Source organism: Mesocricetus auratus, unplaced genomic scaffold, assembly GCF_017639785.1.
Source record: "Mesocricetus auratus isolate SY011 unplaced genomic scaffold, BCM_Maur_2.0 Super-Scaffold_100010, whole genome shotgun sequence".
Lineage (NCBI taxonomy): Eukaryota > Metazoa > Chordata > Mammalia > Rodentia > Cricetidae > Mesocricetus > Mesocricetus auratus.
The window spans coordinates 35,635,925-35,654,965 of NW_024429194.1; the positions used below are offsets into that span (position 1 = coordinate 35,635,925).

Here is a 19,041-nt window from a genome sequence, read left to right on the forward strand (position 1 = left end):
ACTTAGTAGGCTCTCAGACTTTAGCACAACTGACTCCATGATGGAAATGTCATTCAGACTGTAAAACACAGCATGAAGATACCACCACCTGCCAAAACTAAAAGAGGCCTAATGCATCTGGGAAAGTCTCTACATGGGCTAACCTTGGTTTTGAGCTTCTGTAGTTCCACTGCCGGTTTACTGTTCTTGTTAACTGAAGTGTATGAACCCAGAACATGGATTTTTTGCTCTTAAAATCTCATCTAAGGATGAGATTTTACACTGGGAGCAACCAGTGTTGTTGCTAGCTGGTAATAAGGACTTTCTATTGGCTGTCCACAACCTATAAGCCAACTGTCTCCTTTTTGGTTCAGAAAAGCTAAACCCATCCCATCTAGTACTACAGGAAGGCAAATGCTGGTACCCACTGGCCTTAAACTCTTCTTCTGTATGACAAAAGGAATACAGGCTTTTAAAGAAAATACTTTATTTTAATGAATCCCATGATTTTTGAATACTTCCTTTTTTTTTCTTTTCTTTGACCCATTTAAAAGGGAGAAGTAAAGCTGTCCCAATTATCAAAAAATTCAAATCTTCTTTTCTGTGGAGGACTGTCTGTCAAAGTGTCTTCATCCAAGATGTCTCCCAGATCCTGGGAACTACTTCCAGAGGTCCCTGAAGTACTTCCTGGGTCAAAGGACTCTGCTGCCTCCAGGAATTCCATGTCATTTCCATCTTCTTCAAAGGACTGCTGGAACAGGTCATAGATTGTCTTCTGCTTCGGGTCCTTTATTAGAAAAAGAAAAGAAAATGTAGAAGAAGAAGCCAGTCCTAAGGCTGCCCCTCACGGACACACTAAGGTGAGAGGTGATGCATTTTATTTAAGCAGGGAACTACAGGTGCTCATCAGGCTGCAGCAGCAAACCAGTAACCTGAAGACATGTCCACCTTCTCCATGTCTTCTCTGCTGCTCACTGGCAGGTGGAGCAAAGAGGCTGCTCTCACAGTAAGACTTATGTTGGGAATGTTTTTTCCTTTCCTTTCCAATTTTCCATATCCACACTGCAATATTACAGTAGCTCCAGTAATCTGACTTCTTCCAAAGCCCAAGTCTTTCTAGATGATTTGTCTTCCATGACATACTATACCTCATTTTCAGAGAGGAGACGTGCCCTTGTGTGTGATGTTAAAGCGACAGATGATCAAAATGCATGCCAACTATATCTGCCCATTGTTGGCAATGTTCAAGTCGGGCCCAGACATGGTGACAGGCTGACCATGCCCCCTCTACTCAGTTCTCCTGAGTCTCAACTCTTAATTCTGACCATCTCATGGTCCAGGAGTACATTTTTAACATCATTGTGGAAATCCACAGACCCATAAAACTGTTTAAAATCAATGCTGAGCCAGGGAGATAGATGGCTCTGTGTGTAGAAATGCTTGTTGCTAGGCCTGTGACATGGCAACTGCACTCGATGGAAGGCGAGACCCACTTCCTGTGAACTGTTGTCTGATGTCCACATGTATGCCATGGTTCATGCATGTGGATGGGGACAAACAGACAGTGATGGGGACAAACAGACAGTGATGAATAAATGTAACAATATACTCTCAGCTAATTCCTGTATTCCCAATATAGCTGCTCTCTCCACTTTACAAATCTACCAGTGTTTTCATAACCTCTGCTTCAAAGTGCCAGAGTGCCTGTCTTTGGCTCTGCCATCACTTTTTCTTAGCTGGAGATATAGGCAGTTGTGAGACACTCAGTGTGATGCTGAACTCTGGTCTGGCAGAGCAGGAAGCACTCTTACCCACTGAGCTGTCTCGCAAGCCCCTCACGTTACTCCTAACTTGAGCCATAGCTCTTGGTATATTCAAAGACTTCAACAGCTCAGCAGCCTTTCTGCCTCAACCTAATTTTACTCCCACACAACCCTTTAACGAGATTCCCCTTGTTGTGTCATGGGCTCTCCCAAGACCACCTCAAGTCTAACGTTGCTTCCCTGGCTTTCTGGTTCTCTGCAATTAGGCCTCAACCTAACGAGCAGCTATTTCTTAACAGAATTCCTTAACACTGATGGATTTCCTTAAAAATTGATAGGGGAGCAAGACACTTAAGAACTCTGGACTATCCCATTAACCTGTGCCCTAGAGTCCCAGCCTTTCAGTACAGGAAGTGACAGTAGAGACCATTAAGGCTGAATTTAGTATGTGCTACAAGTCTTCCCAAAGGATATACTCATCCACCCTTTGAGAATGAGTGCAAGGTCAAGGAAACATTGCAAATGCAAGGCAGGCATTGCGGCAGAAATACCTGCTCGCGTCCATCTGATTAGGAGGGTGACAGCACTATTCTCAAACTGGGAGCATACATAATTAACTGGACATAAGCTCCAAGATCAGCTTATTCTTTGTTTCCCCTCTTGGGGGGAAGGTTGAACGGAAGCTCCTTTTGCTTTTGTCTCCACTAAGGAGATAGTGTTTTCTTTTTCCAGTTGCTAATGAAATTCTTAGCCCCATCTTAATAAAAATAGGTAAGCTGGATAAAGTAATTTTGTTGTTTTTCTCCCAAGACAAGGGTTTTTCTGTAGCTTTGGAGCCCGTGGAGGCACTCACTCTATAGACCAGGCTGGCCTCAAAATCACAGATCCATCAGTGTCTGCCTCCCAAGCACTGGGATTAAAGGCATACCAAAGTATGCTGGCTAATTTTACGTCAATTTTGACAGAAGCTAGAGTCATCAGAGAGGAGGGAGCCTCAGCCTCAGCTGATAAAATGCCTCCATAAGATTGGGCTGTGTACTGATAAAGTTTTTTGTTTTTGTTTTTTTCTTGGAGACGGGGTTTCTCTGTGGCTTTGGAGGCTGTCCTGGAACTAGCTCTTGTAGACCAGGCTGGTCTCAAATTCACAGAAACCCGCCTGCCTCTGCTCCCCTAGTGCTGGGATTAAAGGCGTGTACCACCACCGCCTGGCTACTGATAAAGTTTTAATCAAAATAAATACTGATACCATTTATGTCACTCTGCACTTGTACTTTAGGCAATTTTTAATGGATGCAAAGTTTCTGAGGGACAGGCCAGGATAAGAAAAAGATTTTCTGAGAATCCTTTAGAAGTAGCCCTTTTTAGCTGGCCGTGGTAATGCACAATCTTAGTCCCAGCACTTGGGAGGCAGAGGCAGGCAGATCTTCAAATTCAAGGCCCTCCTGGTCTACAGAGCAAGTTTCAGGAGAGCTAGGGCTACACTGAGAGACCCTGCCACAACAAAACAAAACAAAACCCAAAAGCCCCTCTCTTTTCAAAGGTCATTATTAACTTAGCACCATCACCTACAGAAGCATTCAGGGCTTTCACAGCTTAAAGACTGTGTAAACTTGGCCTCAGTTCCCACTCCTCCCATCCAGACCCCGCCCCAGAAAGCCTGCCAAAGGTCAGCTCCTCCCCTGTAGCTGCTCAAGACCACGCCTACAGGCTATTTAAGACCTGGTCACCAGCCCTGCCATGTGATTCTCTCCTGCCTTTCCAAGAGTCACCCAGGAATGCTCTGCTTTGATCTGCTCTGTTTATTAAATCTGGTCTTATTAATTCGGTTTGATGTGGCTTATTGTATTGGCAGAGGAACTAAATAACCAGGCATCCAATACTTATCAGTTTTAATGGTGTCTTAGTTGCTGTTTTTTTCTAAATGTAAGTTATGGTAAACATTCAAAAACAGATGAACAGAATGACTACAGGCCCGCCCTTCTTTTCCAGCTCCAGGGCTGAAGGACACCCAGAGGTGACTGACACCTCCCCTGTCTGGGTTCAAGAGCTCAGCAGCCAGCTCACTGCCTTGTTTTATATAGTGATGACGAGTCGTGTGCTGGTGTTACCTTGTAGAGATAATCAGTAGCTTCTGTCATTTCTGAGAAATTGGTCTCAGAAAGTCCAGCTTCCCCCAGAACTTTAATCTTTTCTTGAATCAGAGGCCTGTGGGAGAGAAAGGATTGCAGTGAAAACCACCTACCCAGAACCCGAAGACTGATGAAATGAGGCCCCTCCATTCTTTCAGGACTGTGATGTGGTAACTATCACACATTTTTGCATCTCTCGGTCCTTCCTGAAATACTTGCCCTGTCTCAACTGGAAGCAGTCTAATCTGTGTTCATAACACCAGGTTCAAAATTCCCTGTAGCACAAGATGTCTAGGAAATAAATCCTGCCTCATTGTAATAGTTTGCTGTTAGGAGCTGCCCAGTGGCCAATCCCTCACCAATAGAGGAGTACACTGATATGCCAGCACGGCAGGGTCAGGCACCTCAGGCGCAGGGCTGAACAGACACGGGGATGGGGGGGGTGGGGAGTGAGGTAGTGGTGGTATGCACACTAACAGGATAATCAAGGAACTTCACATCAGGAAGAGGGAAAGGGGTTGAGAAAAAACCTGGGGAATTTACTTAGATGATAGACATAACTCTAAAGGTTGAAATGGGACCCGTGAGGCAAATGTCACCTCTGAGGCCTGGTGGTGCAGACCTGTCATCTCAGCAGAAGAATAGGAGGCTGAGCAGGGCAGTGGTGGTGCACACCTTTAATCCTAGCACGCAGGAAGCAGAGGCAGGCGGATCCCTGTGAGTTTGAGGCCAGCCTGGTCTACAAGAGCTAGTTTCAGGACAGCCTCCAAAGCCACAGAGAAACCCTGTCTTAAAAAAAAAAAGTTCGAGGCTGAAGGCTCAAAAGTTCATGACTTTGCTGAGCAAAAAACACTTTAAGGTCAGCTTGGGCAACTTAGTGAGACCCTGACTCAAAATGAAAAATAAAAAGGACTGAGTGAGCCGGGTGTTGGTGGCGCACGCCATTAATCCCAGCATTCGGGAGGCAGAGGCAGGTGGATCTCTGTGAGTTCGAGGCCAGCCTGGTCTACAGAGTGAGCTCCAGGACAGCCTCCAAAACAATACAGAGAAACCCTGTCTCGAAAAACCAAAAAAAAAAAAAAAAAAAGGACTGGGTGATAAAGCTTAGAAGCAAAGAACTTGCTTAGCCTATGTGAGGTCGTACGCTCAATCCTCCATACCATAGCAAACAAGCGAGCGACGCAGCCCTGCCATGAAGCACTACAGGGTTCAGAGGAAGCCACTTTCTTCAAGTCTAGCCTTGAAAGAGGTGACCATTATATCACATATCACATATCACGGAAGAGGAAAGGACACTGTCCCCATCTTAACAAGTCGGAAGTTTTAGCTGGGAACAGAGTGTTTCTTACACTGAGCATCTAAAGTCTAGGTTCCTCTTCTTCTTGGACCAGTGGGAAGGGTCACCACCCTTTATTCTTACTGATTTTTCCCTATACCCTGCAAGTCTCCAAAGAATGCTAGTGACGAAGGCTAAACATGGTCATGGGAAGCAGGAAGCATCACTAATTGGTCTCAGCAAGAGTGTAGGTACTGAAGGAGCAAAGCAGCCACACCCTCCCCCAGGCATACCAAAGGTAGTCATCTGCTGTGCCTTTGGCCACCAGGTAGTGAATGCCCACAGAGCTTGTCTGTCCAATGCGGTGCACGCGGTCCTCGGCCTGGATCAGCACCTGCGTGCCCAGGGAACAGAACAGTTATGGAGAGGCCTTCAGCAGCCCAGCCCATCACAATGAGGGCATCGAGCCTCAAGCCCCACTGCCTCCTCTCTAAAGCCTTTCCCTGTCTCCTGAAAACCCGAGAGGGACGCCAACAAACCTCAGGACAAGGTTTCTGTGTGCGGAGGGGCAAATGGCAGAAACATGGCACACTCCATTTCTTACCTCTGGAAAAAGATCCTCCAGGGGCTGCAGAAGTGGCTTAGTGGTTAGGAGTACCTGTTCTCACAGAGGACCTGGTGGTCACAACCATCTACAACTCAGTTCCATGGGGATGCGATGCCCTCCTCTGACCTCCAGGGGTACCAGACATGCATGTGGAGCACTGACATACACGTAAGCAAAATCATCAGACTGCATATGTACCTGGTACTCACAGAGGCCAGGACAGTCAGCCTGGGACTGGAGTTACAGACGGTTGTGAGTCATCGTGTGGGTGCTGGGAATTGAACCTGGGTCCTCTGGAAGATCAACCAGTGTTCTTAACCACTGACTCTCTCCCCAGCCCCAAGAACATATCTTGTTTATGAACCTTGTATTTCTCAGCCCTGAGCACGTCCAGGAGGATTGCAGTCAAGTAAGGATCCCTTACCCCGGGGTTCCAAAACAGTTCAGCAAACACCACCAGATCAGCTGAGGAGAAGGTAAGGCCCATATTGGCGGCGGTGATGGACAGCACTGCCACTGTGTGCCCTTTGGACAGCTGGAACTGCTGGCACAGATCCTCACGGTCTGCTGAGGGTGTGGAGCCGTCAATTCGGATGTTCTGAACTTTCTGTGAGACAATGGGGGAACCTAAGATGAGTTGCAACAGTATTCAGAGGCTGCACTGCCAACCCCTCCAGGTAGAGCCCCTCCCCCACTCAACCCTCTGCCTTCAGGGTTGTCTCACCTTTTATAAAACTGAAGGTTGCACTCATACAATTGTATAATCACGCACCATTATAAGAAACAATAGACAGACCTTCTGTACGTGAGAATGAGTTTCCCACGCAGTGGCCTTTTTAAAAAGTATTAAGTAGTATTACCACTAGGATGCCAACTGATTTTTTTGGTTCTTTCGAGACAAGGTTTCTTTGTGTAGCCTTGGCTGTCCTAGAACTAGCTCTGTAGACCAGGCTGACCTCAAACTCACAGAGATCCACCTGCCTCTGCCTCCCTAGTGCTGGGATTAAAGGCATGTGCCACCAACACCCGGCTAGAACTGAATTTTCTTAAACAGTTGTTACTTTTACATTTTCACTAGGGATCAGTGTTTTTTGTAATGTCATACAGCATGCTGCTAGTCTCCCTAGCATATTCCCTTGTATCAGTTTTCTTCCTAATCCCCTTCTATTTTGTATTTAGAAGTATCTTAGTTTTCCTGATTAGATGGTACAATAAGCCGCTTGCTGCCAAGTCTGACAGGCTGTTTGATCCCAGGACCACACACAAAAGGAAAAGATCCAACACCCACAAATTTAATACTGTAAACAGTACGGTAAAAATTTATTTAATTTCTCTTCTTGTCTCAATTACAAAGACAGTACCCAAAGGTTACTTACTGAATAAACTAAATGATTCCTTGATTATATGTTTCCAACTGTTGGACTATATGATTCAGGGTTAAGGACTCCTATATTGTATATGGTGACATACGATGTTCAGGGCCATGTCTTCCAATAGTGCTGTCCTGTTTCAAAGTTGCCTCCCATACTTCTGCTTGTTTTCTGAGAGGTTCTTTGGGATAATATCTAAGGTTCCCTTTAAAAGCGAAATTCAGCTGAGTTGTGCCTAGTTGTACAGGTCTGTAATCCAGCTGTTTGGAAGGCGGAGACAGGTCAAGATCTGTCTGGTCAACTCAGTGAGACACTGTACAAATTTTAAAAAGTGAAAAGGGAGACGGGGGCTAGGAATGTAGCTCAGGGGTAGAGCACTTAAACAGCCGAGCTGGCCCTTCAGCCCTGGCCAGCGTGTTTTTAAAAATCATTTATTTTAGTATACTTGTTTGAAATTAAGTACTATACTACACTGTCATACATTCTAGTAGTTTTGTAATTAATTATCTTGGGTTTCTTGAAAATCTCAGAGGCTCCCCCAGAGATTACACTCAGCCTGCTCCTAAACAGTTTTGTATGCAGGGATCAAACCCAAGAGGGTTCCAGATATACTTCTACAACTTCCAGATTAAAAACTTCAAGAGAAAAACATTGATAGCCTTATTTAGTGAAAAATTTCTTAAGTTAGTCACACACACAAAAAAAGCATAAGCCATAGCCAGGCAGTGGAGGCACATGCCATTGATCCCAGAACTTGGGAGACAGGTGGATCTCTGTGAGTTCAAGGTCAGCCTAGTCTACAGAGGGAGTTCCAAGATAGGACTACACAGAGAAGCCCCGTCTCAAAAAAACCCAACACCCCCCAAGCCAAACACAGATAAATTTGACATGTAACTAAAAAGATAAAAAGTTAAATCTTTTATTCAAAATAAAGTTAAAGTTAAAAAACAAGATAATTGGTAAATGATTAATATCCAGAATTTACAAAGAATTTTCTCAGGCTGGACAATGGTGGCACACACCTTTAATCCCAGTACTTGGGAGGCAGAGACAGGTGGATCTCTGTGAGTTTGAGGCCATCTTGGTCTATAAAGCTAGTACAGGCCGGGCGTTGGTGGCACACGCCTTTAATCCCAGCACTCGGGAGGCAGAGGCAGGCGGATCTCTGTGAGTTCGAGACCAGCCTGGACTACCGAGCGAGTTCCAGGACAGCCTCCAAAGCCACAGAGAAACCCTGTCTCGAAAAAAACAAAACCAAACAAAACAAAAACAAAAACAAACAAACAAAAAAAGCTAGTACAGGACAGCCTCTAAAGCTACAGAGAATCCCTACCTCAATTTTTTTTTTTCCTCAGTCAACAAGAAAAAGACATTCCAACAAAAAAGTAGGCCAAAGTGAGTGCAAACAGAATTCTCCCAGACTGAGCCAAACTGACTCCGGCACACCTGGGGAGACATGCTTTCCTGTTGTCAGAGGAATGCAGATGGAATCAAGAACAAAAGCAGAGTTCGTTTACTGGGCTGGCAAAAGCAAAACCATAAACATCTAATGAATGAGTATGTATGAGGTGTGTATGAAGTGTGCGTGAGAACATGGGTAGCAAGGGCTCCTTGGCAGGATCAGAAAACTGAGCAGCTATCTTGAACAGCTATCCAGTTAAACTGAAGACAAGCCTATCCTATGACTGTAGAAGACCATGCTCAGCCACACACAAGGCGCATACAAACACACTGTATACACAGAGACACATCTTCCATCAGCAGCAGGGGGAAAGCCATGCAGTCTGACACCGCTCTGCAGTAGCGAATGCACTACACACCTAACTCCGTGACATACCACATGGAGAAATCTCAGAAGCAATGCCGAGCAACACAGGAATGGTAGATGCTTACACTGGGCTACTACTGATGCAAATTCTTTAAATATACAGAAACCAAATTTAGAAGGAGAAGGACATTGTGGTGGCTATTCTTAGTTGTCAACTTGACTACATCTGGTATTAGCTAAAACCCAAGAGGCTAGGTACCCCTGTGGGGGATGGCACAGTGGTTAAGACCATGCTGCTACTCTTGCAGAGGAACAGAGTTCAGTTCCCAGCTCCCACACTGAGCTGCTCACAACTGCCTGTAACGCCAGGCTCCAGGGACTCCTTTAACCTCCATTGACACCCACACATTTTAAAACAAATCTCAAAAATAAACAACAACAAAACCCTATGTATATAGTGAAACTTCCCTTATTCAGCTTGAGTGGGACATGAGCAGGTGTTGTGTTTTACTCTATATCCCTTAAACACTGGAAATGCAGGTAAGGAAGGAAGATAAAGAAATCTGTGGTTCTAAACTAAAGCAAAAGTGAAGAGGGGATGAGACTGCAGTGAGTTTCATTTTCGCGAACATCCTTGGAACTCCCTCCAGACAGCTTTTGCTCACTTTATCGATATCCTGACACTGCCGTGTGCAATTAATAAAGGCACCTGGATAACAATAGGGAGGACACTCATGTAAACACTTTACCATTTCCTTGCAGGTTAGTTGTTTTTATGGATGCAAAGAATGGAAGAGTTCCCGGAGACACTCCTAAAGCAAGATGCCTGCTTACTGCAGGGAGGATGTCAGAATGCCACATGTGGGAATTCTGTGGTTCCCCAAGTGACAACTCCTCAAAAGGCCTTCACAATGTTTCTAGAAACCACGGTCTCAGTTCTTTGCTTAGCCCTGACCCAATGCTATGCAGAACAAACAAATCAAGACCCCACCCTGAACTTCAAAGGGGACTTACCTTCCTTTCAAGCTCCTTTACAACTGCATCCAGAACCACCTTATGGTGTGCAAACACTAGAAACTTCTCTCGTCCACTATCCAGAAGGTCCAGGATATATTCACTATATTTGACAATGATAACAAAGTAGATTGAACACACAACTGCAGTTAGTTACCAAAAAGTGGCTTCAAGAACCTTCGAGGTACCTGCCCGCTCTTTCCCATTCTCTCCCTTTTCTGAGAGCCAACCTTTGCCCCTTTACTCATGCCATGTCATGGACAGAGCAAAAGGAGGAAAAATGTCCTCTGACATATGTAGAAAGAGTTATACACTCCAGTTATACACTCTCTGTAAGCAAGAGCTCTGCGTGTCTCTGGAATGTTACTATGTGGGATTTGTGTCATGTAGATTACTAAAATAATCAGCTTTCATGTTAGTTGCTACTACCAATTTAATCTGTTTTCAATACAGACTGAAGTAGGTTAAAAGATTCCAACACAAACCCCTGTAAGGGATAATACAGAAATGACACTTAGGGGGACTCTCCACCTCCCTTCTACCGAGGCCACAGATAACAGCGTTCGTGGTTCTATCAGTGCTATTGGAGGTCTTTTCCCAGATGAGGGAGCATGGTGGGGAGGATCCCACTTGCTTCGCTTGGTCTCCCCATTCACTTGCTTTTCTATCCACTGTGTGCTTTTTAAATTGTTTAATGTGTATGCGTGTTTGCCTACATGTATATATGTTCACTGTATATAGAGCCCACAGAGGTCAGAAGATGGAGTCAGATCCCCTGGAAATAGAGTTACAGACAACTGTGAGGAGTCTCGTGGGTGCTTTTAAAAATCATTGGGCCATCTCTCCAGCCCCCACTGTGTGTTTTTTTGTTGTTGTTGTTGTTTTTTGCTTTTGTTTTGTCTTAACTTCCTATTATTATCTACGAGCTTTGGGTCTTAAAGGCAGAGGTGATCTGTACAGGTAAGTATTGCTTACTTCTTGGGACATAAGAGCCCTCACCCAGCTGTGGTCATCCCTAGATAGAGACTTGTTTAGGCAGAGTAGACAATGACTTCTTTGGGATGGACAGATCTCAACAGCTTCCTATGATACAGGCAGGTCTGGAAAGGTATGTGGATTTTCCTGTAAACATCTAGGAATTATTTTAAACAAAATTACAACTGACCAAAGTACCAAATTAGACCTCAATTTGCAACCACTGAATTAACAAAATCTAATTATTCTGAAAGACATAAAATTTGCCATGATAAGTTAAAGTTTATTTTCATAGCTCTGAAAAAAACCACAGGGTCACAAAATCAACTTGGTCAGCTCATAAAAACCTCTGGCCCCAATTTTTCTAATGGCACTTCCCCTCACATCTGACACAGCTTAACTGCTCTGCTCATTTCAAGTTTCTCTTCTCATTACCAGAGTGGACACATTTGCCCGCTACTACACTGTTGTCTGTTCACTGAGAGACACCCATTACAAAGAAAACAAACAGCAGTAAACGCGGTGAAGAGAAGCAGCCAGCAGAGGAAACAGTTTTTACAATTTACAATCTAATTCCTACTCATTAGACGTGTGTGACTAGGGTCTAAGACTCACATGAGATGTGCTCAGTATCTACACTTTAAAAACAGGGCCAGACTCCACAAAGAGGCTGGAAGTGTGAAATACACTGAGGTAAACATTGTTTAGAAACAATAAAGCACTACCCATTGTGGATAGGATTTTGACAAGGCATGGCCCAAGTTTATGAGGTAGCAAGACGGCTGGACTTAAGCTTGGGATGCATTTCCATGTAGTGTGCTGTCTACTCTGTACAGGGCTCTGTGTTTGAGCTTTGGCATTGCAAAAAACAAAACCAGTACCAACCAACCAAGAAATGTGGATTTGTTTCATGGTTATATTTCAGATTCTAGGGGAAATGGATGGGTGTGGGCTTAATAATTGAAGAAACCACAGAACCTGGGTTTATAGGGAATGAGGCAAAGAACTGTTCTCTTATCATCCATCACTCAGCAGCATATAAGACAATTCAGGGACAGGTGGGTTGGCCAGGGGACCTGGGGGATGAGTAAAAGACCAAGCAGGTTCCTTTCTCTCTTTATACACAGACCTCAGTCTCACAGCCAGTGTGGCACGACTTGGCTCACATGAAATTTGTTTTCACTGTGAATGAATTCCTTGGGCCATTATTCCATCAACCCCACTGTTAGGACTGCCTCAAGTTCTGACTGCAGCGCTATGCACCTGTGTGCCTGTGCCTATGGATGCCGGAGGGCAACATCAGGCATCTTCCTTAGTCTCCCTATGACCTCAGTCTAAAGGTCTCACTGAACCTGGAGATCACTGACTGGGCTAGGCTGGCCGGCCAGCAAGCTGCAAGCATCTGTCCATCTTTGTTGCCCCACAGCTGGGATTACAGCTCTGTGACATGGCCGCTGGCTTTCCACGTGGGTACTGGGGATCCAAACTCAGGTTCTCATATTTGTGTGGCCAGCACTATACTCACTGAGCCATCTTTCCATTCCATCCCATAATCATTGCTTTAAACATGAGAGATAACAACCGGTGATTACTTACATGACACAGGGGATTTTAGCTTCTGCTGTTCTGTTGAAGAAGACAATGAGGGCTTCTTTCTGCTGCTGTTTCTATGGAAAGAGAAGACGAGAGTTTAAAAACCTACTCTGTGTCAGGAATTACCTGATCCAACTGGAAATACTCTGAACTTTCCCCATTTGAGCAACTACTCTATTCTAGAATATTTCAAAACTATTACTCAAGTGTTTGTATGATTCCATTTCTTCTTTTAAAATAGATACGTTAGGCTGGAGAGATGGTTCAGTGTTTAAGAGCATTGACTTCTCCCTCATGTGACCTGGGTTCAATTCCCCAGCACCAACATGGTGGCTCACAGGGAATCTGTAACTCCAGTCCCAGGAAATCTGACATCGTCTTCTAGCCTCCACAGGAACCAGGCTCACAGGAAGTACAAAAACATAATGTAGACAAATCATCCATATATCTAAAATAAAATAATAAGGGGTGGTCGTGGCAAGGATGGAGCACTGGTTGCTCATGCAGAGGACCCTGCTTTGATTCCCAGCGCCCACATGATGGCCATGATGGCTCACAACCTTCTGTAACTCCAGTTAGTGTATCCAGTGTTCTCCTCTGATCCCTTTGGGCATCAAGTACGCAATGGTGCACGGATATACATATAGGTAAAACATTCACATAAAAATATGAATAAATCTAATAAATTACAAAATAAAACATTGCTTACTACATATATAATTATATATCTAGCTATATACAAATATATTTTATACAGAAAGTTATGTGTAGGCATATAAAGTATATTTTATATAAAATGCCCATGTACAGGCATAAAGAAATATATATAGTAGCCGGGCGGTGGTAGCGCACGCCTTTAATCCCAGCACTTGGGAGGCAGAGGCAGGCGGATCTCTGTGAGTTCGAGGCCGGGCTGGACCGACAGCCTCCAAAACAATACAGAGAAACCCTGTCTCGTAAACCCCCCCAAAAAAGAAATATATATAGTACATATATATACATATATATATAATATGTTTTAAATATTATACCAAATAACAGAAGTAGAAATTATAGTGTTTCTAGGGAGCTCAAATATCTGGGCTTGGAAACTGGTGTTAAGAATTCAGTAGCCAATACATATAAAGAACCAGAAAGTCACAAGCATTTAATAAATGCCACATCTGTTATATTATTGACATCTACTGTATTTTCTTTTTCTTTTTCTCTTTTTGCAAAACTTGGGGTCAAGCCCAGGGACCTGCACATGCTAAGAAATACTCCATCACTGACCAGCATCCCCAGCCGTGGTGTCTTTTAACGTGGGAGAAGTCAATAGCTTTCTTTATCTTTAAAAAGAAAGGAAACTTTTCCAAACTGGGTAGACATGATACTATCCATTAAGGTCTCTCCTCTTTTCTGGCTGTGGGCAAAGGGTTTCTAACAACTTATACCCTTTGTTCCTTGGCTCGTAGACTCTTATTAAAACAGACACACTGGGCTTCTCAGATTTCTCTTCTATGCTGGAAATTTGAATGACAAGGGAGAAAGGATGCTGTCACGGGACTCTGCATGAACCTGTTTAATTTTATTGTTTCTTTGCTGATCAGAAACCAGCTTTAGACAAAAGCCATCAGAGCCGGTTTTCCTCAGTCATTGAGGAAACATTTCCACCTGAAAAATGAGAAAGGTTTTCATGATAACAGATTTTATAAATTGGCTGCTTGGCCTTCACTTTTATATACAAAGGTTATAATAATGTCTTCTAGATGGAGAAGTGTGAAAGAACTAAGAATCAGCCCTTGACAGACAAGCCAGCAGGGCCTGATGGCGCGTCCATTAGGTAGGCAGAGGGGTACCTGGGGCTGAAAGTAATAATACTCGCGGTACCTAAGCACTTATGCTAAGCCACCAGTCTCCTTCTTTGACTAAAACCATGAAAACTCAGTTCTGTTTAACCTCACCGACTCAGGGTTTCATAGTCTGCAGGCACAAAGTCCACTGGCCAGCCACTGTTGGTTCTGCTTCCTGAAGGAAGTTAAACATTTCATTTGCATCAGGCTGCAGGAGTGGACAGCAATTCTCAGGTGCTAGACTGGAAAGGGCTCTGGGATCTATGGTGGATGTTAGAAGACCTCTACTAAGCTCAGACCTCACTTTCATAATCTCCGGAAGGAAATGAGAACTCTACAGTATCTAAGACAAAGGTGACAGTCACCAGCAGGAAGAACTCTAGGCAACTGACACTATCCTTATGGACTTCCAGAACCCTGTCCTACTTATTGGAACATTAAAATAGCCCCTCAGAGGAAAGGGATTTGTACGCCTGCTGAAAGTTATGAAATACCCAACATTCCCAATTGTCATGGCTTATTCTAAGTTTTACTCATAAAATACCATTTTATTAGCTTGATATGAAGTCAACCTTTCAGGCTGCATGTGGAATAGTATGTGGAGCTATGCACCACACTTAAAGGAGCTGTACACACCAGTGCAGGGATAAAAGAGAAGTACACACCAGTGCAGGGTTAAAAGAGCTGTACACACCAGTGCAGGGTTAAAAGCTGCTCACACAACTGCTGAACTACCATAGTCCCCAAGTGCTTTGTTTTATTCTTTTTCCTTTTGGCTGCCCAGCCTGTTCTTCCTCAATTCAAATGCTCACTAGCTGTATTCTTGTTCTCTCTCTCTCTCTCTCTCTCTCTCTCTCTCTCTCTCTCTCTCTCTCTCTCTCTCTCTCTCTCTCTCTCTCTCTCTCTCTCCTCTGTCTCTCTCTCTCTCTCTCCTCTGTCTCTCTCTCCTCTGTCTCTCTCTCTCTCTCTCTCTCCTCTGTCTCTCTCTCTCTCTCTCTCCTCTGTCTCTCTCTCCTCTCTCATTCTCACGCCCTCTCTGTTTCTTGATTTCTATACCAGTTATTCTCAGGCTAGTTCCAAAGGCAGACCAGATACATACTAGCAAGAAACACTAACAGCCTTACTCCATTCACCCATATAACAAAACACCACCATACTTACAAAACCAAAACCCAAAACCATAACTATATCTTTTAATCTAAAACTACCATGTGCCTGTCTCCCCACTAATATTATATTTGCTGTCTGTTCACTGGTCAGGCAGTAAGGGGCACACCCAGGAGACAAAGAAGCAAGTGGACCTATGTGAGTTCCACCTACACAGTGAGACCCTGTCTAGAAGGCAAGCTACAGGCTGGGGTCATCTCAGTGGTAAAGCACACACTGAGCATGAGCAAGGCTCTGGGCTTAATCCACAGCACAGCCCTCCTCCCCTGCAAAACAATGCTTAAAATTTATAAAGTTTCTAGTCACTGAATTTTATTTGTAGGAATTAACAAAAGACCACCAAGATTGATTTTCAGTGACACAGCCTCTTTTGCTACCAAAACATGCCTTAAGAGCACTGCCATAACTAGACATGATGGCATACACCTGCAACCTCAGCTGTCAGGAGACAGAGGGAGGAGGACTGTAAGTTGGAGACTAGCCTGGGCTATGAGGATTGTAAGTTAGAGACTAGCCTGGGCTACAAGCAAGACCCCGTCTCTAAAGAAAAGCCAAACCTGTAACACTGCAACAAAAAGAACACGTCAATGGAAACTAGGACAAGGTACACCTCCCTTTCTTGGGGATCTCAGTTATTACATGTAATTAAGCACACATTAAATACGGTATGACAACTCACCAGGGCTTCCTCTATCCTACCCAATTTCTTAAAAGTTACTGGCCAGTCTTGCACATTTTATCTTGTCGTTTTCTTGTGTATTCTGTCACTTCTCAGAGGCTGACATTGCAGCGGTGACTCACTGCTTTGTTTGGGGGACTATGGCGCCCAGATGAAGCTTTGTGATGATGTCGAAATTACCAGTGGTTGTTTATTTTCTTGCTACTGAAAAGTATAAGGCTTTATCCCAAAAGACATATAGTACTGGTGTAGAGCTCTTCACATACTTCCTGTAGTATGACACTAAAGAAGAGCATGAAGTCAGAGCCAGCCAGCAGACCGTCTTATATGCAGCTCTAAGTTATAGGGCAGGCGAGCTGCATTGTGGGCCTCATTCCACGCTCTGTAAATACAAATTCCCTACACACACCCTGACTAGGTCAAACGAGGAGTGAAATGGGTTGGCTCCTCTTGCTCAGGGAGGTAGAAAAGACGATAGAAAGGCATGTCCGGAGAACTAGGACCACATGCACAGAGCAGCTTTCAGGAGGACACCCATGGAGGCACCCATTTCCCAGCCCCACTCACAGTTTTGTTCGTGGTCATTTCTTTGGCTGCTGCATCCAGGGCCGCCTTGGCCCTGGTGCTGATCCGACCAGGGTTGACCAACACCATCTTGCGCTGCTTGGCTGGAAGCTGGGAAAGGACATCAGATTTGAGCCGCCTTAGCATGACTGCTTCCTCCAGCAGCAGTTTCAGCTCACCCAGGTTGGAGGAGCCTGAGTAGTCCCAGCCCCAAGGGAGCTGAAGAAAGAAAGGACGTCTGTTAGTCTTGGAGCTCCAGGCGACACTGTTTTCCTATCACCCCACTGTGTTCGGAGAGCTTCAAGAGGCTTTACAAGACTGACGGAACCCCAACAGAGACACATGAGGACAGAGAGGATATGGGAAAAGCCAGGCATGAGATAAACCAAAACCCACGTCACAGCAGTCCACCCACAATTTGAAACTAACATTTCCATCGGCTAGGGTTCAAACAGCCCAGAACACAGGTTTGTGCTGGTCTGGCTGAAACCGGATCAAAGTTTTGGGATCCAGGGTCCCCTTTGCTGGTAGCTGGTAGCTCAGATTCTACTCCCTCTCACACAGCTATGGATGGTGGGTGTAAAAGAGTGGGAGCAGAGCATTTGCCTGGCAATGTGAGGCCTTGGGTTTGAACCCACCACAGCAATCAACTGATCAGATATCAATCAACCAGTCATCAGTTCTATCCTACCCTTCCCCAGTACTCGTACTAGAAACAGGACTGCTTTCTATACGGAAGACCAGAGAGCACAGGGCCTCTGCTGCTTTGCATATCCACAACTCAGTTACTTCCCTGCCTCACCCTCTCCTGGACCATGAGCTGCCTGAGGTGGGGAGCTGGGCTTGCTCACTTTAGGAGTCAAAGTACCTAGCATAATGCTGGAGACAGGGTAAGTGTCTGCTAAATTGAAAGAAGAAAGAGATGCTCAAAGTTGGAGAGAGGAATTGGTCTAGTGTTATTTTTTTCTTTAAAAAGAAAAAAAGGCAAATTTGGGGGAAGTTCCTAGCAAATGCCTCACTGGGTATCAAATGAGCTTGACACAGGGTGCTTTCTCTAGGGAGGTCTCTTAGTGCAGAGGGGGAAACAGCTTGCCCTCTGGGTTAGGCTTTAGAACAATCTTAGGAAGATGTGAATTCCATAATTAATTTGGATGTCTTGCCCCTAAGTTTAATATTCTTACATCTTAACCCCGTAGGTTAAAATTGAATAACGCCAAAGATTTTCAACCGAAATAATCACACTCTGACAAGGTCCCGTGCACTGGGCTGGGCGGAACAAAGGGCAGGAGGAAGACTGTCTACACCTGTGTCTTGTTGGGGTGAGGAAAGTGAGCGGGAAGGAATGGAACTTGAGGATGGCGCCTCGTGGTGTCAGACACTGGGGAGGAGCGGCCAGACACTCGGGACACAGGAAGGGACGGTCGGAGTCGGAAGTTGAACTCCTCCTTTAGTCCTTCCACTGAGTGTTATCTACAGACTCAGCTAGGTGGGGGGGGCCCTCTTCAGAAAACAGATCATTTGCAAATAGGACCAAAGTAAAAACCACACAGGAAATGTACAAACAATCGACTCTAGAAACAATCATAGAGAAAGTGAGTTGCAGACTGTGTTAATGAAATACATTACTTTTAAAGACATTCAACAACTGAGAAGCTATGTTAACAACAACCTAACAAAAGTCTGCCATTAACTCTGCAGAGCACTGTAATTGACGCTATATGCACTTTGCGAGTAAATGGAAATGTTTTAAAATATCTTATTTTTATAGTAGTTTTAAAATATGGGAAGCAATCATAAATTCACATAGCACGGATTTTCACTCACAGATTATGAGTAACTGCAGCCATTTCTCCAAAGTATCAGTGTCTGATGCAAATAGGGGCTTGGTATATTTGTGATCTGATCGTAAAACACATACTAAGGTCTGAATTGGTGAGGCTTTACAAACAGTGGTACTGAGTGCATCACATTTCCGGCTGCCATCCTCTCTCCCCCATCCTCAGAGAACTGGAGCTGTGCAGACGGCGGGTTTGGAGTCATCTTCAGAGGGGTCACTTGTGGGTCGGGAGCCACTATCTCCTGAGAGTCACCACTGAGGAGCACAGGTTCACAGAGAAGCCCTCCCAAGTCAACTTGAAATTCTGCTTATTCTACCTGCTGCAAGGTTCTCCACAGTCTTTTTGTAGAAGTGACTTCCTCCCAGGCCAGAAACCCCCATTCACCTGCTTTCTTGGCTCTGCCTGGGCCCTTCCCTCTAACCTGCCCCAGTGCCTTTTCTGGACCTGCTTCTGGCATGGCCTTCCCTTCTGCAGCCCTGGCTGCAAG

At 44.7% G+C, this 19,041-nt stretch overlaps 1 protein-coding gene across 1 annotated transcript in view; it reads right to left on the minus strand.

Annotated features, from left to right (window-relative positions):
- Positions 1–449: 449 nt before the first annotated feature.
- Smarcal1 (SWI/SNF related, matrix associated, actin dependent regulator of chromatin, subfamily a like 1) overlaps positions 450–19,041 on the minus strand; it is a 40,589-nt gene continuing 21,997 nt past the window's right edge. Inside the window, exons 12-18 of the mRNA XM_013113791.3 lie at positions 16,720–16,935; positions 12,478–12,548; positions 9,907–10,009; positions 6,179–6,361; positions 5,441–5,541; positions 3,851–3,947; positions 450–766 (exon numbers count right to left, since the gene is read on the minus strand). Of these exons, the coding sequence (XP_012969245.1) occupies positions 527–766; positions 3,851–3,947; positions 5,441–5,541; positions 6,179–6,361; positions 9,907–10,009; positions 12,478–12,548; positions 16,720–16,935 (1,011 nt within the window). The 3' untranslated portion in view covers positions 450–526. The remainder of the gene's footprint in view (positions 767–3,850; positions 3,948–5,440; positions 5,542–6,178; positions 6,362–9,906; positions 10,010–12,477; positions 12,549–16,719; positions 16,936–19,041) is intronic.